The 24955-nt window shown below is 38.6% G+C and overlaps 1 protein-coding gene across 1 annotated transcript in view; it reads left to right on the top strand.

Annotated features, from left to right (window-relative positions):
* Positions 1-24955, top strand: part of CDH8 (cadherin 8) — a 150770-nt gene that overhangs the window by 84171 nt on the left and 41644 nt on the right. The window contains exons 7-9 of the mRNA XM_033517205.1: positions 3540-3727; positions 6431-6684; positions 14212-14348. Coding sequence (XP_033373096.1) covers positions 3540-3727; positions 6431-6684; positions 14212-14348 — 579 coding nt within the window. The remainder of the gene's footprint in view (positions 1-3539; positions 3728-6430; positions 6685-14211; positions 14349-24955) is intronic.

The raw sequence follows: 24955 nt of genomic DNA, 5'->3' as shown, positions 1-24955 counted from the left end.
TGCCTTCCTTGTTATCCCTCTTACATATACCCAGAAGAGCCTGGAGACTTCTGAAAACATATTTATTTCCTCTCAGTGCAGTTGTTTCTGTGTGCTTTGTTGCTTCCATCTCATGCAGACAAGTGACACCACTAGTAAAAGACACATATAACAGATAAAAGGAATAAAGCCTTGACTAATTAGGCAATACTGAAGAAAACAAAGAAGATAAGTCTGAATCTAGATAATTGTTGATCTTTAATTCAAAATCCATATTTTCTACTGTGATTCCAATGGGTATCTTGCTGAGCTAGGTTAAAATGATTTGGCATCCTGCTGAGATTCTCTGCAAGCTTTGTAGTCTATTTCCAAGATGAAGTCAAAAAGAAAAAAAAAAAAAGGAAGAAGAGCATAATGACTGGATTGATTTTATTTGGAACAGGTGCAACCTAATACACTATTAGAAACTTATCATTTTACTCAGTTTGTTCTGGAAAATTAAAGTTCAGTTTTTTGGGGGCCTTCATCTATATTTTGCATCATTTTTGTTGTCTTAGAAGCATTTTTCTAACAAGGTGCTCAGGGACACAGCATAAAGTTAATTTTTTTCCATGTATGGATGACTTGAAATCCACTTTTGCCCTCTTCTGAAGACACAAAGTAAAATGGGTTTATCCTGGTGTTCAGCATATGATAAATATGCTTCTGTAGCCTGTAGAAAATGTCCATAGAGATGGAGAGAGAGAAATCTAATACAAATAAGCAGAGGCAAAAGCTTATTTTCAAAACATATATTTTATTATCTCATCTTAGTGGTTTTTAACAGATAAGCACTCTGCACAATAAAAGGTTTTCTCTCATAAAGCAGGAAGTGCATAAATTTTTTCCTTTGTGTCCCTTTGCATTGCCTTTCCCCCAGTGTTAGTGTTTTCCAGCAATTTCCCTAAGGGTACAATGTCTGTGGATGAACTGTATCACCAGCATGCAGAGGGATGTCTCTTTTATACCTGCAGAGTCCTGTGGCTCCAGCTCAGGGAGCACAGCCCTGCCTCTGCCAGCTCACATGGCTTTTAAATGGTACCAGGATGGCAAAAATGGGACCTGAAAATCAGTGGCACAAAGCAGGGGCAGCGCAGGAACACAGCGTGGGGACCTGAAACTGCCCTTCCCCACTGTCCTTTCCTTTTGGGCACAGTGATGACTGGGGGCATCAGCAAAACTGCATTGTCATCCCTGGAATTCATTTGCTCCTGGATGAGTTTTCCTGCAGCAATGAGGAAGGTGTTGCCTCTGAAGCTGTCGCAGCCCCTGCAGGATTTGAGCTTCCCTCTAGGAATAACCACTGACCATTATGCAAATTCTTCAGGAAAAAGCCCTGCATGTACCCTCACTGGGTATTTTGTATTTATTGCTTTAATGATGAGCCACAGGAACATTAGAGCTGGGTTTATTTACAAATTCTGCCTTTTTAAAAGGCAGCATTGTGAGCTGGATGCCCAGCACCACAGATTAGCCAAGACTCCGCCCTTGGACAAGAGTTGAGCAGGTCTGACATTTTTTTTTTACACTGTTGAAGCACAGTTTGCATTTGCCTGGAAAGGAAAATAAGGAAGGATCAAACTTACAATAAGCCTAGCTAGAATGAAATCGAAATTCATAAGATGTAATACATGCTGCTTGCACAATAAATGGTAATGAGCTCAGGAAACAGGGTGTTTTATCGGGTTATTGTTTCCAGGCAGGACAGAAATGTATATTTATGGTTTGATTTCAGAGTGTTAGCCTCCTGGGTTTTAGAAATGAAAAAGATGAACTTTCACTACTTCTGTGATCTCTCTGAAATAATTTTACAGGCATTTTATAAGTCACCAAAGTTTTTAACCTGGCAGTTTACCACAGAATTGTAATGAGAAGAACTGTGCACTGCTGTGGAAACCCAGGGCTTTCAAAAATGCCCAGTGTGGATATTTTGGTCAGCTCAGCACTACGACACAATTCATAATTCTGGAGAGGAATTTGTGTAAAAAGAGTCAGCTAGATCATAATTTTTATTTTTTTTCTTAATACTTTGTCAACTATTTTAATAAATCTGAGAGCTAAATTTCAGCTTAACAATGCAATCAGCTGTGCCTGGAGATTCAAACCACAAAGTGTGGACAGCAGTGTAAATGATGAACGCATAATTTAGTCTCCCAAGGCACTTCATTGCTTTGGCTGCTCATTGTTTCTGAGCCATTATGGATATTCTGAGGAATATTGATGATCTCCAAATTATCTCTAATAATTTAGCCTAGGAACATTAAAAACAAGTCGCTTTGGGACCTCATTGTGTAGCTAATCCATGTATTTGTGAATTCCTCATAGTTTCCTTCCTAGTTTCAACTGTTGCTACTGCAATCAGCTACAACAAGTAGCTGACAAGCAACAGCTCCAGAACATTGTTTTTGGAATTTTATTTTATTACCTTTATTTTATTTATTTATTTAACTCTTTTAAAATTTAATTTTATTTATTTAAATTATTACCTGCATTTAACAGATTGTCTTAGAACAACAGGGAGGACACAGAAGAACAAAGCAAGAATCCTGTGTCAAAACTGTTTTAATGGTCTTTTCTATTATCCTTGAATTAATTTTGCCTATTTTAACTCTTGAGCAGCATTTAATTTTATTAAATTATGTATTAACTTTAACTTCAATAAGTGTCTGTTATAAAGAGGTAGAAATACAAGAACTCCAGAAAGATTTTTGGGTGCAAAATGTCTGTCTTCTGGTTCTTAGAGTACTGTTAGGAACAGGGAGATACAAAAGAAAATGGGTATTTTGGGTTTTACCTTAATAAAATTCCTGCCTAAAATAAAGGTTTAAAGGTTTAAAAGGTTTGAAGCATGTGTAACAAAAAATAAAATGCTGACAATTTGCACAGCGATTTCCAATGTATTTTAGTCTAACTCTACAACAAATAGTAAACACGGTAATGATTGCTATGAAAAGTTATTGTTTCCAGTAAAAAATAAAATTTGGGAGTTTCCTTGAATGTTTTCTGATTAGTTTCTTACCACAAAAGAGAGGTGGAAGGGTTTAAACAAACAAAATCAAATTGCATTTTAAAAAGTATTAAATATTTGAAGTTATGTAGTAAATATTTGAAGTTATGTAAGTGTTTACACAATAGGTTTTTAACATATTAGACCAATTTTTTGTGGAGTAAACGCCAAAGTTTCTTGGTTCAGTTGTAACTCCTTGTCAATAGAATATCTGTATAAAAGGGTATGTTCTGCAGCGTTGAAAGGAGCTCAATATTTGTGTTTGCCAAAACAAAACATCCCTGCAAGGAAGAAGCAGGAGACTGCTGGAAAGGAAAGGACACTCACCTACAGTACAGTGAATATTCTTGTGTGAGGACCACGCTCTGCTGCTTTCAGTCAATAACTTGTGTAAATGGGGGTTGGATCACTTGCACATCTCAAGAGTTGGCGTTGGGGACGTGTAAACATTGAAGAGCACACAGGGGACACTGGGACCAGCTGTAATGTTTAGTCTTTTCCTCTTATTTGGAAGGTCTGTATCACTTCTCAGTAATGGAAGATGTTGCTCTTGGTGAACCAATAGGAAGGGTGAAAGCAAATGACCTGGATATTGGAGAAAATGCTAAATCATCCTATGATATTATTGAAGGAGATGGAATGGATGTATTTGAGATTACTACAGATGCCCAAACTCAGGACGGCATTATTAGAGTGAGAAAGGTAAATCATGTCTCTGTTAAAAACATAAATGTTTATTGTACATACAGCTACCCAGCCAGGCTATGCTCTGTGAGAAGATGCTGGATTTCCAGGGATTCTTTCATCTATGGATGAGGTGTCAAGCCAGTAGAGTGATGAAAAGGGATGTATTGGCCATGTTCCTCGGAATTTTCATTGAGGTGACAGCTGGGGAGACATCCATGGGTGCTGGAAATGTGTTAATCTTGTCCTGTCTCCCATGTGGTCACATCATGCTGGTTTTGCTTCCTTGGTTCCAAAGAAGAGTAGATTACATTCCACTTCTGTGGTGTTTTAAACACCACACTTCTGTAAAATCTTGGCTGAGTATTCTTCAACTAACTTCTCTCAGTTCTTTGATTTCCTGTGTAGCTGTTCAGAGAAAAATAAATCACAGTGCATTAATTAAATTACCTGATATGTGAGAGCTCAGTGTTCTGCCTTTTCTTATGTTGAACTGTCTTCACTCAAAGAAAAGGGATTTCAGTGAATTTTATTAAGGAGATCAGTAGTTTAATGTGAGAAGTGCCAAATTTGGGCCCTGAAGAAAACTCTGTTACCTTTTCTATGCTTGTACAGTCTTGATGTGTGTACAAGGTGAGGTATTTGCATGTACACAACAAAAGCAGCACCCAATTATGTACAGAAGTTTGGGGAGAGGCAGAACAAAACAAAACTCTAGTAAAGCCAGGGAAACATTAATTGCAGATCTAGCTGCCATTATTTTCTGGGGAAAGAGAAAAAACTGTTCCTCATGCTGTGTTCTGAAAAAGGATATGAATATAATTTATAGCAGCAGCAGAGGGTTTTAACTGCTTAGCATGGATCACTCTAAATGAATATTTTTTTATTAAAAAAACAAAACAAAACAAAACCCAAACCATGATATTCCAGGGAGAAAAGGTGAATCCAATGAGCACAGGTAATTAATATTCCACTTGTACCTGTCATTAAAGAGGTCAGGCAGATTGCCTGTCAAAACTTTGTATTTTCTCTTTCTCAGTGAGTAGGTCAGCTCTGTAGCTTTATAATAAACCGATGTATATTCATCTAAATTTACATTTGTTTTTCTAAAGAGAAAATTATGATATACATCCCAGCTCTTCCTTACTGTTATTTATTGTATGCTGTGGCCTCTCCTGTAAGCAGAGGCAATTAGCCTTTTGCCCCAGTTCCCTTGGCTTTATTTTATAACTGAATCTCAACCATAATGTTGTTTCATATTTTCATTTTGACAGCAATAATAATTTTGGTTCTACTCCAGTAGATGATGTATGGAGGGTACTGCTCACCAACAGATTTTCTTCAGCATAAAATCATGGGCTTTAGACAATGCTGAGTAAATTTTCAATATGATATTCTGATTAGGCATGACTAAATGTATTGGGGTGCTGTCATTTCTGTAAAGCAAATGAAAAGCAGTTGAAAAAGTGCTACAGGAGCCATGATTGGCAAATTGTGAATATGCTGATTTATAAGTCCCCATGCATAATTTCAAAAGCTTACTAATTTAAGAGCTGCAAAAGAAGCAAGATTTTCTTGTGTTTACTAGAATTTGTGAGAAAGAGCAAATCCCATTAGAGCTTGATTCATACCTGAAAAAAATCAACAGAATTTGAAAATACACATATTGAAGGCTTTGACAGACTTCCTGAAGATTCCTGTTTGTGCTCTTGCTGGTATTTGCATTGCAGATTCAGAGTGTCTATGTCCTCTTCTTTTTATCCCTGAGACATTATAATGCAAATCTTAATATCATTCCAATGCTCGGCAATTTGCATCTTTGAAATTTGAATCATTGTGAGACACAAGAGAATTATATAGTGAATATACTGATGTGCTTCAAGACACAAACTTGAATCTCCCATAATGAAAAAGTCTAACACTCAAAAGTGTCACAGATTTGGGGTTTATTTGGTATTTCAGTCCCTTAAATCCACTGAGTTTTCATCTTTTATGAGCTAATATGGAACTGTAAAATAGTAAAAACAGTGGTGACATGGCAGGTGTATTGATAGAATAAAGTAATTTGTTTTATGATTCTGTCTGTGGGAAAAAAAAAAAAAAAAAGAAAAAAAGAGAAAAGATACAGAAGTAGAAATTGCTACAGTTTTAAGAAATTCCTGAGAGATATCTACCTCATTTACTCCTATAAACTGAAATACAGAGGTACTTGTAGTGCAAGAATATTGAAGTACTTTCTTATATGATTAGCTCTACATTTTACCTCTCCTGTCCAGCAAATAATAATTTCTAGTTCTTTGCCTTTCTCACATTGTTCTGGAAGTAATAAAATATTTATTCTTTGTGAAGCCAGTTTAATTTTTTTTCTTATCTCCAGCCAGTAAAGCACTGATGAAGTGCATTATTGGTATGCAACTCATGTCATCCCCAACAAATTTGTAATATTTGTCTGATATGTAATTGTAATGGTAAAATTCATGAGAGAGAATATTTCAGCAAATTTCTTGTAAAAAACAAGAAAAAAATGCTGTTTTCTCTGAGTCTGGTAAATAAACAGCTACCAATATGTGCCTAGAAAATCTGGAGGTTGGGTTTCTGGGAGAGGCAAATAACTGTATTTTGTGTGCTTAAAAATGCACATAACTGCCATCCATCAGCATTGCTATCACTTATTCTCTGTGGCCATTAGTAAAAGCCATTTCTCTTTGTCCTTCTCAACAGCCACTGGACTTTGAGACCAAAAAGTCCTACACTCTGAAGGTGGAGGCAGCCAACATTCACATCGACCCTCGCTTCCTCAGCGGGGGCCCCTTCAAGGACACAGCAACCGTGAAGATCGTGGTGGAGGATGCTGATGAGCCACCAGTCTTCTCCTCACCCACCTACCTTCTGGAAGTACATGAAAATGCTGCTCTCAACTCTGTGCTGGGGCAGGTGACAGCCCATGACCCCGATGTGTCTTCCAGCCCTATAAGGTAGGGCTGCTTGAATGTGTTTTTTGGGAACATTGCTGGCAGATCCCAAGTGTATTTCCCCTCTCATTGTGTGACTGTTTTCATGCTGTTCTGCTTCTGTGAAAGTGCCTGGACAGCATTTGTTTTATGATGTTAGATTTATCAGTTCAGATCATTTTCAAAGTCCCCAAAATACTCCTTGCCATAGTAGTCTTATGAAATAGAGGAATGCAATGAAAATAAGAAATGTGAGTGGTTCTTATGAGAAATGAGATTGGATGGGCTTGAATCATCAGAGTGTATCTCTGCAGTGAATTTAAATAATCCAGTAGTGTCTGCACTAACAATACTGAGTTTGTGCCATGCAGTTGTAAGGTTGTCAGAACATATTTTGTATTCCTTTGTCTAAAGCCATTTGTGGTGTACAGATGCAAAGTCAGAGATGATTATACCCATATGACTTTTGCATCTTCAGTTTATAATATTTTCCCTTTTTGATCTGATTTGAACAAAATCTTTTATTCCAGTTTGGTCAGATCAGTGGGTTTTATCTAATTTGACGAGCACACATGTTCCACTCCCCCTTGGTGGTGATTGCATGGCGTGGTGAGTGTTCCAAAGCACATTCTGCTCTGTGTAGAACTGCCTGCTAAAAGCATTAGGAAAACCAACACCAAAATGTGAAATTCATAGCAAAAGTATATGTGGGGAGACTCTATTTGCTAGTAATCATCACTGTGCATTGCTGCCTCGGGGAATTTAAGCCAGACAAGTAGTCTGCAGCATCAGGAGGATGATGTTAGCTGTTACAATCCATCATTTTCTATCACTATCATTTTCTAATCATTGTCACTTCCATCGGGTTTCTTGCAGAGCTGGACTTGAAACCATTACATAGAGGCCCTACATGATGCATGTCATAGTATAGATATCTTCAGAATTAGAAATTCAGAATTGCCAGCATGTCTGGATGCTTTAGAACTTGTGTGTGAAGATGTTGGAGAGTATGTTTGAGTTTTACACAACTTGCTTCTGAGGGGCAGCTCCTCTCTCTGCTCTGGGGCAGGGACAGCACCCAGGGAATGGCTGGAGCTGGGCAGGCTCAGGCTGGAGATCAGGAAAGTTCTGCTTCCCCCAGAGGTGCTGGCACTGCGCAGGCTCCCCAGGGATGGGCAGGAGGCTGCCAGAGCTCCAGGAGCCTTTGGACAGTGCTCTAGGGATGCCCAGGGGGATTGCTGGGGGGTCTGCAGGGCCAGGAGTCAGACTCGATAATGCTGGTGGGTCCCTTCCCATTCAGGATATCGTCTATGATTCTCATTTCTAAATCAGACTTTCAAAAGTAGATAAACACACATCAGCTACCATACATTTCTAAACAAAAATACCATAGAATGGCAGGGTTTGATCTGTCACAGCTGAAGGAGTGTCTCCATCCCTGATTTTTTTTGCTGCTGCCCAGTGGTGTCTGTGAAAAAGGCACTGCTGGTACAAAAAGGATCCTCTGAAAGGTGTGTGAGACCAGCCGTGGTGACAGCAACTTGGCTCTCCTCCCTGTATTCCAGCTCCATTGCAATTTCCCTTTCAACTGAACCTCACCTCCTTCCCTCTGCCCTGCTCTGCTTTGCTCTTGGTTTGGTCTTGGCTCTTCTGGCTCTTCCCCATCCCCTCTGCTCCTCATCCCAGCCTGGCTTCACTTTTACCTTGGCTGTTTTCCCACTCTTGTTCTGCCCTGGAATTCTTTTCTTCCCTTCCTCAAACTCTTAATAATTTAGACCATTTACAAACCTACCTCTGTTCTAAAACTTAGCCTCTTTATTCTGTTCAAGCCCAATAAATGGATCTGAGTAAAAGATTTACCTAATTTCCACTTTTTCACTATTTTTGAAATCAAGAGACCTTCAAACTTTTAAAATCAAAAATACTTTGTGTTTGTAAACTGAATTAGAATGATCATCAGGTCATATAAAAACAGTTAACATATGTGAAACTGAACTGGCCAAAATTCATTACATTTAAACAAAAAGGTAATTTATGAGTATGATTTCTATATTTTCTTTAAATAATAGATACAGTACTTCATAAGATTTAATATTTTCTAAAATTTTAGCTTAATAGCTAAATTAAAGAATGTACAGAGCTCAATTTTCTGTGCAACTTTTTTGCTCTTGTTTGCTTACCTGATTAATTTGGATTCATCTGAAAGAGCTCTAGAAAGCTGATTTCTTTTTTTTTAGTTTTTTCCATAAAAATATTATAAGGACAGAAAAAATTTCAAGTTAGTAATTCTACTATTAATAGAGGAAAAATATTAGTTGGAGATGAGTAGGGAGCAGGAATACAATTCCTTTTTTTCCAGTTTGGAATAAAATAGGAACCTGGCAGGTTCGAACAGAAATCTATTCAAGCACTGGTTTTATTGATTATAATTATATTTCAGGTGTTTCTTCTGTTATTGTATGATGTATATAAGGCAGGTCTTATGTATACTTTCTATGATACCATTTCATAAATATTAAACTTTAGTTAAAATTCGGAAAAATGATAACAAGCTGCTCTAAAAGTGATGGACTGTTTTAATGTTAGTGTGGCCTTTTTTAAATGCCTTTTCTTTTCCTCCAAAACAGAATTTTAGCAGCCAACAACGAATTGAATTTCAAGGAAATTACATTTTTTCAATAGATATCTGTTCTATCAATATTTTGCTTAGACAGAGCTACTGTGTACATTTGTTATAAAAACCCAGGCAGCACAAACAAAATATGAATCACCTTCTGTGCTCCCAATACTGTCTGCTTTGCATTAGTCTGACACACAAAGGCTCCACACGTTCAGAGGATTGCAGTGCCACAAATGAAATCAAACTTGGATATCTCTGCACATGGGAAGAGTTTGATAATTGAGTCAAAGGATAAAATGTTAAAAAATTTAGAAAAATTATTATAAAACACAGCTTGGAAAGAAGGCTGTGGTCTTAGTGGAAGGTGACCCTTCCCAAGGCAGAGGTTGGAATGAAATGATCTTTAGGATCCTTTCCAACCAGACTATTCAATGATTTTCTTTGAACTTTCTTTTTTTTTAAGAGAAAAAAAAGAAAAAAGTTCATCCTCATTTCTACCCAATTCACCAGTAGTTTGCTTTTAATGCTTGCTTAGAAAAGATGAAGCATTGTGTGAACTTTCTCTCGCTTGATCTAAAGGCACAGGGTCTCTCATAGGTTTACAAGCAGGAATGGAATAGATGGAGTTTTGGGACTGTCCTGAATTCTCAAGCAGAGCCAGGAGTAGAAATTTGATGATCCTTGTGGGTCAGAATGTTCTGTGATTCTATGATATTTTTTTCTAATCCATCAGCTTTAAAATAAGCAGCAGAATCTCTTTTTGATCCTTAGCTGCCACTGTGCAGTGCATGCTGCTTAAGGGCCTCCTATTTTCGAGGCTGATGGTGAAAGTGCTTTCCAGAGTTGGGTACTAATTGCAAAGATGGTCTGTGGTATGTTGTGTTCCAGCCCAGTAATTCTGGGACGGCGTGTCAGGCCACATCTGGATGCATGCCTCTCTTTTGGGAAAGGGGCCCAGTGAGTCCAGCTCAGCTGTGAGGCTTTGCTGTGGCTGGTGTGGGCAGGGTGGCACATCCTGGGAACAGCTCCAGCCTGGGAACATCATCCCCTGTTGGCACAGGCTGTGGGTTCCAGCAGTGCTCACTCCCTGTGTTAGTGTTCAGGAACACAGAATCACAGAATGATTATATGAAGGTGCTTTATTGAAGAGCTCTGGGTGTCAGGGGTACACAGACCCAAATCTGAGCCAACTTGGTTTGAGTTCAACATGTTTTTATACTCTATTGTTATATAACTTACATATTAATTATTAAACTTACATTGTTCCATTGTGTACATTGATTTTACCCAAGCATGGATTTCTCGTGATCTCCCCAAACCCCTAACACAGTTTCTCATGACTCTTTAAACAATAATTATATCTAATCACATCTAACAATTATATCATTTATCATATACTGACTACACAGGTGCAGTTTCACCTGATCTTAGCAAGCACAAGGCCTAACATTTCCCAGGGCCTACTTTTAACACTTTTCCCAGGGCTTGCCAAGCCTAACTTTCCTTCTAACTCCCCGAATTTTCTATGACTTTAAAATCTTTTACGATCACATACTCCTGGTGTTACTTTATAACCATGCTCTCTTTATCAGCAGTGCATTATTTTGGATAAAAAATGTTCCAGGCACATAGCAAAAAGCATGAGTTATAATGTTTCTTCTTGTATTGCAACTTCCTTCCTATAAATCACTGCCCTTCAGTGGCTTTCTCTATGGAGAGAGAAGATTCACTGGAGCAGGTTTTCCCATTCCTTTCGGCAGAGATTTCATCTTTGGCAGCACTTGATCATTTTCTTAATTCACAGCAGGCCTTAAAAACCCAGATCCAATATTCTGTGCCTCCCCAATGGTGCAGTTGTTTATCTGTCACTAAGTACCCTGTCCAATCTGCCTGGCATTAATAGAAATGGAGATTTACCACTCCTGGGGTGCCAGTGCTGGGGTTCAAATCTCAGCAGGCACAACAGAAAAAGGGTTTTTGCTCCTATTTACATTGGTGCAAATAAAGAGATCAGATAAAGTCATAACAGCAACAGTGCAAGAGCAGGACTGACAATCATTTCCAGGCTTCTGTTAAACCACTGTGGGGTTGTTCCTATAATTGTCATAGCAGACTCATAAACTAACCCAAACTTCCCAATAACCTGTGCTGGCTTTATGGCAATTTCAAAGATATTATTTCCCAAGATATTCTTTTCTCATTTTTAGAGAAATATATGTTTTATGTATGTTTTATGGATCTGACAATGCATTCCCATTAAAAAGAGTTACAACACCATTATCATGAAAGGAAACTGCAAATGTACAATTAGTTTTCCCAGGTTTATGACACTGCAGATTTTATTTTTTGGTTTTGTAACAAATATTTATCACATTAAAATCAGGAGAGTGTTTTACCTCTTTGTTTTCTTGCAAAGACATGCAACTTATGTTAAAAATGTTTCCTCTTGAGTTGCTGGGTTTGTGTAGTGAGTAAATATTGCTGGGATGAGATAAAATGTGATATAATAAACTCACAAATGTGTCACTCCCTCTTTTATAACTTCAAAACCTGCATGGCAGGAAGGCCGTGAGTGGAAATTTAAGGAAAGATTGATTCTTAGAGAAAAACTCTGTCTTCCCTCAGTGGAATTTGTGTCAAGCCCAGGTCAACTGAATAGCATATGAGCATTTCACATTTTATTTTGTTTGTGGACTGTGAAAATTTCATATATGTTTGATATCAGTAGAGTTCTTTCAGCATCATTACATAAAAGTCAAGAATGAAAAGACAGTTTTAAGGGATGACTTCTTAAAAAGAGCTGATTGCTGTCTTTTCTTACATTTTCTTGAGTGAAATCTTAAACCTGTGAAAGGCTGTAAGGTATTTTTTACTAACTTCACTAGTACTAGAATTTTACTTCTAATACTTTAATTGGAACTAGGGAGACATCAAAATATGGTTAAGATCCATTTTCAAAAATGATTGCCTGAAGTTAAGTACCTGCAGCTTTATTCTTCCACACAAGTGACCTGATTTTCAGAAATGCTGAGTTGAGTGCAGTTCCCATTAAACCATCAAGAACTGAGTATGTGGAGTTCATGAGAAAATCAGTTTACTTAAATGTCTAAATATAGTTGCATGTGCCCAGCTTTAGGCACAAATATTTGGAATTTGACTTCATATTTTTCTGGTACTTTTCTTACCAAGCTAATAATTTTTCAATGAGTAAAACCAGCTTTTCTAAGAGTTTCAAACAAGGCAAGTAAATATCTAACAAATCCCATTCCTAGTTAAACTGGGGTTTTCCCTCCTAAATCTATTATTTGTTAAGTTCCTTACCAATGTGATCAGGTTATCTCTACAAATGCAGTATTTAAATGCTTAAACTTGGAGATTTTGTTAAGTTTTCATCATTTTCACTCTTTGAAAGTGAGCTGTATCTTACAGAATGCAGTGCACAAATAATCTAATTGCAATGTAACTTTCATTCTAAATATGAAAATATCTGATACTGAAATAATAAAATAATGAAAAAAAAAAAAGATGAACACAATAATCCTAAGCTTTGAAATCAGATGCTAATGCTCTGTCTATTAAAATCGATTGTGTTAGGCTGGAATGAGTTTGAGTTCATTGGAATATATTTACTGTAGTGTATAAAGAGACTTCCAAATCAGAATATTTTTTGGAAATTGCTTCTGATAAAGCACAAACCAGAATGGAATAGCTGATTTTTGGATAACTATGCCATTCTCACTGTAGTAAAATATGTTCTTTTGTTGGGGAATTTTAATAATGTGCTTGCAAAAGGTAGAAAAGTGATGAGAAAGTGGCAGTCTGGAGTCACTTTCCTGGCCACTCCATAAGGTAATTGAGTCTGATACCATATCCTAACTCACCTGACTATTGTGCCTTGCTGTAATGCAGAACAGATGTAAAAACTGCCAGTGTGTGCTGGTAGCTTCTGTAATACAGACACAAAGGCTTAAAAGGTTTTTATATAAATCCACAATTAGGATTCAGTAAAACCCCTTGAAGTCAATTTCTGTTAAACCATATCAATAGTTTATCACTCAGCTCCCTCTTTCCCTACCTTTCCTGTCAAGAAACTGAAGCCTCAATTTTGTGATTTAGTTTCTTTTGCAAATAACTCATTAATAAAATAACTCTGTTCAAATGGACAAACATAAAAGCTTTCTGGAGATCTGGACCTGAGCTTTAAATCATCTCCCTGCCTAATTCACGAAGCAATCCACTGCAGCTCTGGCTCCTTGTCAGGCTCCCCCTACTTGGGCTGCAGAATTTACCTGGATATTCACATTTGCAAACTCTGACTACCTGTCAGATGGAACTTCTTTGGTTAAAAATCACTGATGTCAACCATAAAAAATTGAGCCTCCAGTGTTTTCAGTGTTTTATAGGGAAAAATGGTGATTCACTGTGCTCTGCCCATGGAGCTGCTTGAACCATAAGCAAATAATGTGCTTGATGAATCGTTCACGCTTCGTTGATCTGAAATTTATTGGTAAAATAATATTATTCAGCCCTTTTTTAAAATAATCACAAAGTCCACCACTTTTGTGGCTTAATACATTACTGCTGAAATTATCATCAGTTACTGTGAAATACCATAGAAACTGTCCAATAAATGTGATGGATTGTGTAATTAACTCTTGATCAGCACCGTTTTTCAGAGATGCTACCCAGTGAACCTGAGGGCACTTTACGACCTTCACACTGGGTATACAGCTAATTACTCCTTGGGCAATAATTATTAAGTTTTTTTAGCCTCGGTTTGTCATTTTGTCTTCTAAATTATTATGCTATTGAGCTTCTCAATCCATTTGGCTATAAAACAGCAGCTCTCAGAGGGCTTCCTAAATTGTCTCTGTGACTGTATGGATTACACCAACTTCATTAAGTAGATTACAGGGATGTCTGTTTTGCAGGTTTTCCATTGATCGCCACACTGACCTTGAGAGGCAGTTCAACATCAACGCAGAGGATGGGAAAATAACTCTGGCAACACCCCTGGACAGAGAAACCAGCACATGGCACAACATCACTATTGTAGCCACTGAAACCAGTAAGTGTTTGTGTACTCTGACTGTTCTGTTGGGTTTATAATTGATTTTAACAGGCTGTGCAGTGGAAACTTTACATAATTCAGTAAAATAAAATGTATTGGGTGATCAAGTTAGAGAATTTTGGAAAGAAACCTTCATTTTTTGTGCAAGCTCCATTTCTTTTGGTTTTCACAACTGCATATTTTTTTTCCAGTGAATATGGTGATAGAGATACTGAAGAGATAGATGAGTACATATGTACAGCGTATGCAGGGTAACCATTAAAAAGTGGTTTAAAAAGCCTAAACCAAAGCCTTATAATTAGCTCTATTAAGACAGAAAAAATTAAAGCTTTACTATTGTAAAAGTAAATTGAAGGCTCAACCCAGACGTTCTTAATTCTGAGTGCTATTATGTTTCAGAGCCATTAATGATTAAGGACAGGGGTAATGTTGCATGAAAGTAGTGCTGTTGGATACATATGGATGAGTTTACTCACACCCAGCTCTCAACAAGAACCTGCATTGTTCAGGTCCACAGAGCCCTGGTGGCTGCTCTGCACACCTGAGGCAGGAGAGCTGCCCTGCCTGGCAATACGGGTCAGAGATTTTCATCAAGGAGAATTCTTAATTAATTTGGAGCTGCTGACAGGATCCCACACGACAGTGTAATTTATTATTCATATTAGCACTGTGTTTTAGACAATGCATTTGACACAAGTGGATTGAGGCAAGGGAGCAGGTGGGGAGGGTGGGGCTGGCACCCTGTGTCGTGTCCTGGACTGGAACACAGACCCTGGAACCTCTCTGCTGATGCCTCAGTTCTGTACTCAGCGTGGAGCAGAACCCATTTGTGCACGTGCTGGAGCCAGCACTGTAGGAACATCTGTCTCCAGAGCCTGGTGATGGGTGCTGCTCACTCCTGCATGGAGAGAGTTGCCTGATGAGATGTTTGCTTTGCCCCTGAATCTCTGCTTTGAACAGTACAGCATTGTGGTACAGAGCATTTAAAGCTCAGTTTAATGAACATAATAAATTGAGGGATAAAATATGCTTATTTGGCCCATTTTTGTTTAATATCTTTCCTGTGGCACTTTTTGATTTCAAAACCAAACATATTAGGAATGCGTGACACACCTAAGTGGGAAAGGTGGGTCTGGGTGTGACCTGAGCTCCCAGCTTACAATCCTTGTACCCCTGATCCCCTGACCCACCTCAGCAATGGGAGATTTCATTGCCAGCAGTGCCCAAAGTGCCCTCTCACTGTTCCATCCTGCAGCCAAACAATACTTCAATAAATTAGCAAAAATGCTTTCTGCTTGCAGGGAAGCCAAGAACATGAGGAAAGAAAGGAAGGTGTGGTTCCATCAGGGATACTTTTTCAGTTTAATATCTAACCAGTTAATAATTTTAATAAAGGAAAAATATATAAAATGTGCATATTAATTTTCTCAGATAATGAGATTTACCAACAGCATGGAAAACAGAATTTTTAGTTTATGATCCAACACCCTCAGACACTGGAATAGTAAGATATGGTGTCATTTAACAATTTGTTTCCTCCAAAAAGTCAAAAAGGAACAAGATAAAAGGAATAATTTTGCAAGACTCTCCTCCAGTTCATTTTTATATCTCCTTTACGTGCATGTCAGAGTAAAGTTGCCAGAACTGCACTTTACTAAGCCACACGAGTATGAAGTCTGCCTGTTGCATTTTCAGTTTTTTGAAACATAATTATACTCAAGAATTTTGTAAGAAATCAGCTTTGTCATTAGACTTCATGGGAGCCTCAGCATCTACTGCTATTGTAAAATTGCCTTTTATCAGACTATGGCTATGAAAATAATAATGCCAGTCTTGTTCTAAGCATTTATGTTCCTGCTGATGGCTTATTTTTTGCATTCCTAATATAATTATTTGACATTTACATAAAACAAGGGCTTAATTTCATAGACTACTATCTTCGCTTATTTTAGTGAAATTATTTTTAAGCTCCTCAAGCAGAAATTAAATTTGCTTATGGAACTGTCAAACAGGGGGAAATGGTCATTTTTAGATTTTTTTCCAAGACAGCAGTAGACAAAATCTCTGTTGTAAAATAACTGAAATCTGTTGGAGACAGACACAAGCAGCAAATGCAAATACAGAGTGTGCCATTATGATGCCTTCACTGTCAGTCTTATTAATGGACTGCTGATTCCTTGCAGGAAAATAAATATGTCGGAATTGTTCTTGCAGGAACATTTCCTCTTCCTGGGCTGGCTGCTTCCCAGGGCTTGTGTAAGGCTCTCCTTTCCATCTTCAGGGCAATGACCAGACCATTTAATTGCCATTAAATTTGCTTACTACTCATAAGCCATCATACTGCATTTTTATTTCTTGATTCCCAGTGTGGTAGATCCTAAATATGCCCTGATTTAGCAACACTTTTATGAACAGTGACTTTTGACAAACTGTAATTCACTATTTCAGAGCTTTGTGCTGGTAAGGTACCTGCATCTAAATTTGTGCTCTAACCCGAGGGAATTTTGGGCAGTTTCCTGCTTGTCATCATGACAAAGTTATTTATTTGTATCATCCCTCAGCCACTGGCTTAGGTAGGAATCTTCCAAGGCAGGATTGGTGTGGCTAAATGGAGTGTTACTGCTTCTGCATTTTCACTTGAAATAGGGATGAAGATCCTAAGGCTCAGACTGGCTGACCTTTCTAAAAGTGATCAGATTTTAAATGTGTGTGGATAATTTTAAGCATTTGTAGTCCTAATACTCCAAAATATGAATTTAACCCTTTCATTCTAGCAAAACAAGGAGAAGAAAAGCGTTAGCCAGTGGGGAATGTGATTCTTCTATGTGTACTTGACAGGCAAAAGACCAGTTTGGGTTTTTTTTGTGAGATTTTTGTGGTGTTTTTCATTTAGTTGGGTTTTTATTCAGAAGAAATAATTTTTCTATTCTCATTCATAGGCAAGTGTCTGGCTAGTGCTTGTTCAGAACAAATTCATGCTATTGGTGAGAAACAGCATTAGTCGTATTCTGAGACCTGTATGAACTGAGACATTTTGGATGGTGCTGTTCCCTCCTTTACTTTCCCACTGCTGACAGACTCTTTTGAAGGAGTTTCTAGTTTTCTACAGCCTTTACTTTCAGGAATTGAACTGTCCAGCCTGACTGAAGAGCTGCCTTGAGTGGCTCTCCCTTAGACATTTGCCCAGACGTTTTATTGCCTTTTCGTTCTGGCTCCTGAAAAGCGTGGCCAGTGTGCAGGGCTTTTGCCTCCTGTTTAAATCCCAGTAACCACAGTGCATTCTGCTTGTGTTGAGGGACACAGCTGGTACAGGCAGCCTGGTTTGCTGTGCAGATTGGGCCCTGGGTGGGAGCCCGGAGAGACAGGACAATGTGACCTGTGACCCTTTGCGTGACAAGGGACGAGGACCTGTGGCACAGCTGGCTGTGGGACACCCAGAGTCAGAGCAGGAGCCCAGGGCTCAGGAAGAAGAGCCAGAGCTTGTCTGTGCTCAGGCTGTGAAGGGATAAAAGCTCAGGGACCCCAGCCTTTGTGGGGTCCCTCCTCAGAGGCACAGGCTCAGGCTGTGTCACTGTGCTGGGAATAAATGGCTTTATGGAATGAGATATCTGAAACTCTGCCAAGGGAAACGTGTGCTGGAAGCAGTGAGGAGACCTGCTCTGGCTGTGGGGTGTGGGGAGTCAAGAGGGGGACCTGGATCCCAGCAGTGACAGTGTGAGGTGGTGGGAGTGTGCCTGACAGTCACACAAATGGTCACAAGGAGGTTCCCTTAATAGTTGCATGCCCACAAGAGTGAATCCTTTAATCTTTTTGTGGTTACTAGAGATTAAACCATGCAAAGAGCTGTCTGTGGAAAAGAATGAACTGATTGAGATTAACACAGTACAGGTGATGGTTAGGTGCTGATTTCAGTATTTCAGATTTAGTTATACGTTTTCCTTTAAACTCCTTCTGCAGCTTTGGTCCTCTCAACTGCTATCCCTAAATCTGTCTACTCCTAAATGTCTTCTGCACATTTTCCCTGTTATGTGACTTCTTATGTCTCTTTCTTATGGGATCAAATTAATTTTTGCTTCTTTGTTGCTTAACTCTATTCCTCGCTCGTCTCCTCTGTGCTGATGAATTCTGCCATGAGGATTTTTAAGAGAAGATAATATTAGAAAGAACCTTGACATCTTTGAAAGATGCCTCTGAAATGAAGGCTTAGGGTGTTCGGAAGAAATACATTCCTGGCAAGGGCGAGACTCAAAGCTATTGAACCTGTGAATTGATTCTTAAATTTTCTTTCTACATTGCCATTCATCCAAGTTTACCCTGCTGAATGGAAAGGAGCAGGAATATCCAGGTGATGACAGGCTGGAGGAAGCAGGTCCACTGACAAAATGATTCCCTGAGATGAACCTTTGTGCTCTGTGGATATAAAGGGTGAACCTTGTCACTGACTCTGGACTTTAAACACTGACCTAATGAGATTTCTCATTAGTTTGTCATGTAGCTGAGACTTACATGAGCTTAAAGTTGTAGCCAAGGTTGGGAGGTTTATTTTAAATTTAAATGCATGAGAGAGGGGTGAATGTAGTCTTGCTCTGTAAGTCAGAGTTGATAGTGCTGCTCATGTGTTGGAGCTCTCGAGCTATATCCTGAACAGGAAAGGAATCTGGGGGCATGTGCAAGGATTTTTTGACAGCCTGAATTGCAGTGCAGTAAGAATGAATGATTAAATTACAGACGTCTCTTTTGGTGCATCTTTTTTGTGTGTACAAAGGCTCATCATATCTTTGGTTCTTTGCTACTTGCTTGAAATGAATTTTCTACCATTCAGTAAAATCTAGTGAAGTCAGGATCCTAATAGTCAGATGCACTCCCATTCTTCTGAACCCACAAATACATTTCTTCGTTGTGTAGATTACAATTATAGCTGTAACTGCTGCTCCCATTGACATGCTTGTGTTGCTGGCATTAACTGGCTGCCAATTTTGCTGGGCAGTGAAGCAGAGCAGGGTTCAGGCTGGGCTTAACCTCCTCAGTATTCTCCCAGTTTCTTGCACAGCTTTTGCAGCACTTACCACGTTACGTGTTGTCAATGCTAGTCAGAGGAAAAGAAAATCAAATAGCCATGACTTATTTATTAGACCATTTTTTCCTACAGATTCTGAATGGAGCTCAGAATCACTGATCATTCAAGCGATCAGATTGCCAGACATGGATAAGGCATGTAATAATTAAACCCTGTCCTCTTTCTGCCTCCAGCTCCATGGATTTCCATTTCCATTTTCTAATGGCTGGAACAGCCACCTTGAAGATACTTTCCTAGCACACTCACAATGTGGGCCATTAATACTAAGGAAATGCCCATCATTGCTGGTTGATTGATGTAACAACAGCAGTAATAAATGGAGAGCTGTATAGTTTGAAACCAAAGCAAAGACTTATCTCAGAAAAGCTGGTTTAACTTAGCCTGGAAAGAATTTTATTAGCAACAGAATTTGACTGCACAACATTCTTCTGATTTAAATATGAATATCCTGATATTTGCATACTCATCCCTCTGAAACTGAAGCTGAGATCTGCTTGAGATACAGGATTCTAGTGAACTCTTTGGAAACAAAATATACTGCAATGCCTTCATTATTAGCATTGCTGATCTGAAATTCTCTTTTTAAAAAGTGAGCTAATCTTTTTCCCCAGAATATGTGTATTACATAGTAGAGCTTCCTTGAATGATACCATAGACTGCAACAAGTAAAGACTTCTAAATATATTCCACTTGACTGGCTTAGATTTGTGACAAACACATCGATAAATAACAGAAAGCCTGGCTCATTATGTCTAAAGACAGCTAAATAATGATCCCTTTAAAGTCCCCAAGCTTGCTTTCACCCGATGTAGCACTGAGTGGACCACTCAAGGTTTATATCTTACTCTGAGCTGTGTTATGATTATTTGCAATGCTGGATTCTTCTCCCTCTTAGGTTGGATATTAGGAAGGAATTGTTCCCTGGGAGGGTGGGCAGGTCCTGGTACAGAGTGCCCAATGCCAGGTTGGACATTGGGCCTGGGAGCAGCCTAGGACAGTGGAAGCTTTCCCTGCCCATAGCTGGGGTGGGAGAAGATTATTTTTAATTTTAATTTTAGGTCCTTCCAGCCCAAGCCACTCTGGGATCCTGTGATCCTCACACTCTGCACATCATCACACAGACACACAACAGAGCAGTCTGCTAGGAATTCCAAAGCCAGCACCTGGGAGAGGATATTTCTTGTAGCCTGGAGCCGTGCTTTTAGCCAAGGTTTAACTCTGAATGAAGGGTTTTAATGGAATTTTTGTTGTCCTATTCTGCAGGCACTGCAGTCATAGAGATGTTATTTTCATTGGGATTGACTGCTTGATCAAAGGGTTCTCGTCACTCAGCCCCATGTGCCAAGCAAGCAGCCCTCCCGTGGCAGCCTCAGCCCCCTGCCCAAGGGCTGGGCAAAGCACCAGAACTGCCACAAGTAGCAATTCTCTTGAATAATTATTCAAAGCAAGAGGTGAAAATCTAGACAAGATCTTGAAATGTGAATGGTGATTTGACCACAATAAATATTTTCCAGGCCCAGAGCAGAGGCATCTCAAGGACAAAGCTGTGGGCTCTGACACAGGTAATTACCCACACCAGTGGCATTCTTTGGAAATGAAGAAGTATGAGGCAATTTTGTCACCTAATGGGAAAGGGCATAAAGCCAGAAAGGCTCTATATGGTTTACCGAGAATATAAATAGAGTAATTGAATCATCACCCAGCACATGCACTGCTAAAGTTATCTATAGTGTGTATTCCTTTCAAAAATGCAAGGACACTAATTAAAAAGGAAGAGAGACATATTTCTTCAGAACGAGCCTTCAGCTACAATGTACTTTTTAATGCCATGAGTACCTTTGCTTTCATTATGCTTTCATTTGTTTAATTTTATTTAGCCTTTTATGGTAAAATAACTGTAGGCATTATTAACAATAATTCTAACATTTTAGGGAGTTACTTTGGTACATCATATAGTTATCTCTAACTTAAGGCTGAGTAAATTTTGGTAAGTTTGAGAAAGAGAAGGAAATAAGCCTTTATGGAGGTTTAAACAAGAGAAGCTCAGGAATATTAACCTTTTCTGCTTGACCCTTTTTGCTCTGGTTTAGTGGAACTCAAACTATATTATCTATAATTTTTACACTAAAACACAGAATTTGCTAAGGTGGTTTTTGTTCTTTTTCACATAACTAGAGGGTTACACAGAGCTCCTCAGTGCCTAATGGATCACTGAAGGTTTGCCATTGGGGAGTGGAGGGGCTGGTGCATCTTGTTAAACCAGTTTGCAGTTCTCAGCTGTGAAAGTGTATTCAAACATAGCACAGATTTTCCCAGTAGTGTTTTACACAGCTCAAGGATAGCAGGAGAGGTGATCCACATGGATAATGGCACGGGAGTGGCCATATTATGAGGAAATACAAATGGGAAAAGAGTGGGCTTGTGAAACAATCTCTGTTGAAGTGGCCTCAGTAGTTCAGGGCAAGCACTAAAATTCACCTATGGGATGCTGAGTAGAAGTTGGAGACCTCTGATTCCAGAAGGAGGCATGGAAGGCAGATGTGAATAAAGCATCTGAACAACACAGTAAAAAAAATAACAAACCCCAAAAGGTGAAAGAAAATAGTAAACATCATTATGACAAGGCAAAGGAGAGAGATTTGCAGTAACAGTCTAAATTATATTTCTGTTTTCTAACCATTTTAATTAGTCCAGGCTGGACATCTGATTTCTAGACTGGCAAATATTCATTTAGTAAAGTTATACTGGAGTTGGAACACTGTTTAAAGCTTAAAACACAAAAGGTTGGGGCATTAGGTGGCGTTTTAGAAAGAAACAAGGTTTCCTGGGGCATAAAACAGGGAAGGATTCAGGAAAGGAATACAAGCAGAAATGTACATGACTAATTAGTGCACAGAATATTTATTAGTTACTTTAGGGAAATGTAGAGGCTGGTTAAGATGACCATATAGATATATAGATGATACCCAGATATATTAGCAAAGTGTCTTTACCATGACCAGCTACCACCTGGCCATCTGCACTTTGAACATTTGAATTAGAATCTCTAAAGCAAGTAAGATTAATCTTAGAAATACTGTGTGGAGTTCATCTCATTTGAGAACCTGAGTTCATCTGTTCTGAGCAGATTGGGACTATCTGAAATCTCCACTGGTTTTTCTGCATGGGAGCAGGTCAGAGTAGGAGTTTGTAGCTCAGTATAATTTCAGTCAATCTTCTTGAGGCACATTTCTGTCCAGAATAAAGACTCTGGGCAGCATGCTCTGAACTTCTGGCAGAGGTGCAGGGCAGCAAAGAATGGAGCTATTTTCTGTCTGAAAAACAAAAGAGATGGTATTTTTAAAGGTGCATTCTGATGTGCTGGAGAGGTCTTATTTGCTTTTTGCTGAAGGTATGCAAGTAAGAAGGTTTGATACTGAACTCCTAGAACCTGATTCATATCCAGATCCAGGATATTTTATCTGTGAAGGAAACATAAGAGTAATTAAATTGCACTGTTAAGAAAACCAGTCTCAGGAAAGAATATGAGCTCTAGAAGTAATGACATTTAAATGTTTCTATAATAAATTCTGCTTTAATAAAAATCTTTATTAAAGCATTTTGATGTTTTGTCTATGAGTAAGGGAGGGATTTCATTTGAGCTATAAATTATTTTACTTCAATCATGAAATAATTTCAAATAAAAATCCCCAAATATTCCAGACAACTCGTCCTCAATCAGTCTGCTTATTGTTATTATTATTGCTGGTAGTCATTAGAAAATTTCATTGCTAATTATAATACACAATAAGACCTTGCATATCTAAGTCAATATTTTTATAAGATTTAAATATGCATGAGGTATTAGCATATTAATAATATAATTGCTCTAAAGTGTGGGACAGATCCCTGACTGTTTTATGGCAGCACAATTCCCTTGGTTAGGCTGGAATTGAGAAAAACAGTGGCAAATCATGTCCCGGTACATTCGTTATGTCTTAAATTTTTTCTCTTCAGTCAATTTCTTTTCCTGCCTGTTCACTGCCTTATTTTTAAGTCAAATTCTTTTCTGCCATTTGAGGACACCATATTATTTTCTGGATTTTTTTTTTCCTTGTGGTTATATTTAGAAATTAAAACCTGTTACTTCAACGATTTAAGGCATTCCACTGCCTCAGAAAATCTGGAATCCTAATCACACTTGTGGTGCTTTGATCAACAAAAGTAGAGATCCAGTGGCATTTCAACACACTGTTATTATTCTAGAGTATATAATGAAAATATCAGGAAGATGATTCTGAGGTTCTTTGTTTTCCTAACTTTTTTCCTTCCTTGTGGTGCTTGCCACAAGGTAATGGAAAACCTTCACTCAAAATCTTTTAGTAGCCTCTGACTTTTGCTGAAATGCTTGGTCTGTAGAGCAATGCTTCCTTCTTTAGAGATGCTTCCAGAGATCACAAATGTTGTTTTTCTGTTGCTCAGTCTTGCAGTTAGGTATCATTTTTCCATTTGTTTCATATTTGTTTATTTGTTTGTTTGATTTCCATTGGCCTTTTGTACAAAAAATTTAACTTAAAACTTCAAACATTTCTAGGTTGCTATATTTGGAATAGTTAATAAGTGCAGAGCTAGTAAGTGCTAAAACTTTAGCTGTATTTTTAATTTTGCCATTGTAATGATTCCCCACTTTAGTACATAACACAGGTAATTTACTGAGTGTGACATAACTGCAAACTTCCTCCTGACTTGTGTCCTCATTAGAGATAAATAAGGCTCAATTACACAGTGCTTTATATCACAAGTACAGGTTGTTTTCTGCCAGAAGTTGTTTCAGTTTGGTCTCTGGATAAATGTGTGGGTGAAGGATGTTGGCAGTGTTGGGTTTTTTTACCGTTTTCCCTTAATTATTTACTTAGGATTGGTGAATAAACTGGAGTTGTTTCATAATAATTGTCATAAACCTGATATGACTTTAGCAGCTTCCAATACAACTCTCTCAAGCAGCCCTACCGATACTTTATTTTGAATTATGTATTTGTTTTCTCATATTGATGTGTCACATATATCTTCATTACGTGTCACTGTGAATATAAACCTTGCTGTGGTCAAATTTAGATATGCAGAGCAGCCTCTTAAGGACATGCTGTTTGCATCCAGAGCTTCTGTCAAGAGACAAAGACACGTAATTCTTACTCAAATATTGCAAAGATGTTACAATTTCTGATTAGGATGTCCATTCCAACTTTCCAAGTCTCATCCCATCCATTTGCTCCCATTGTTTTTATATCTCATATTTCTCTCACGCATATTCCATGCATTCACAGAATCCCAGGATCATTCAGGTTGGAAAAGCCCTCCAAGGCCACGGAGTCCCAGCTGTGCCCGATGCCCACCTTGTCCCCAGCCCAGAGCTCTGAGTGCCACCTCCAGCCCTTCCTGGGACACCTCCAGGGATGGGCACTGCAAAGCTCCCTGGGCAGCCCCTGCCAAGGCCTGAGCTCCCTTTCCATGGGCAAATTCCTGCTGCTGTCCAGCCTGAGCCTCCCCT

Source organism: Parus major, chromosome 11, assembly GCF_001522545.3.
Source record: "Parus major isolate Abel chromosome 11, Parus_major1.1, whole genome shotgun sequence".
Classification (NCBI taxonomy): Eukaryota; Metazoa; Chordata; class Aves; order Passeriformes; family Paridae; genus Parus; species Parus major.
The sequence above is the reverse complement of the archived record's forward strand: the minus strand, read 5'-3'. Positions and strand labels throughout refer to the sequence as shown.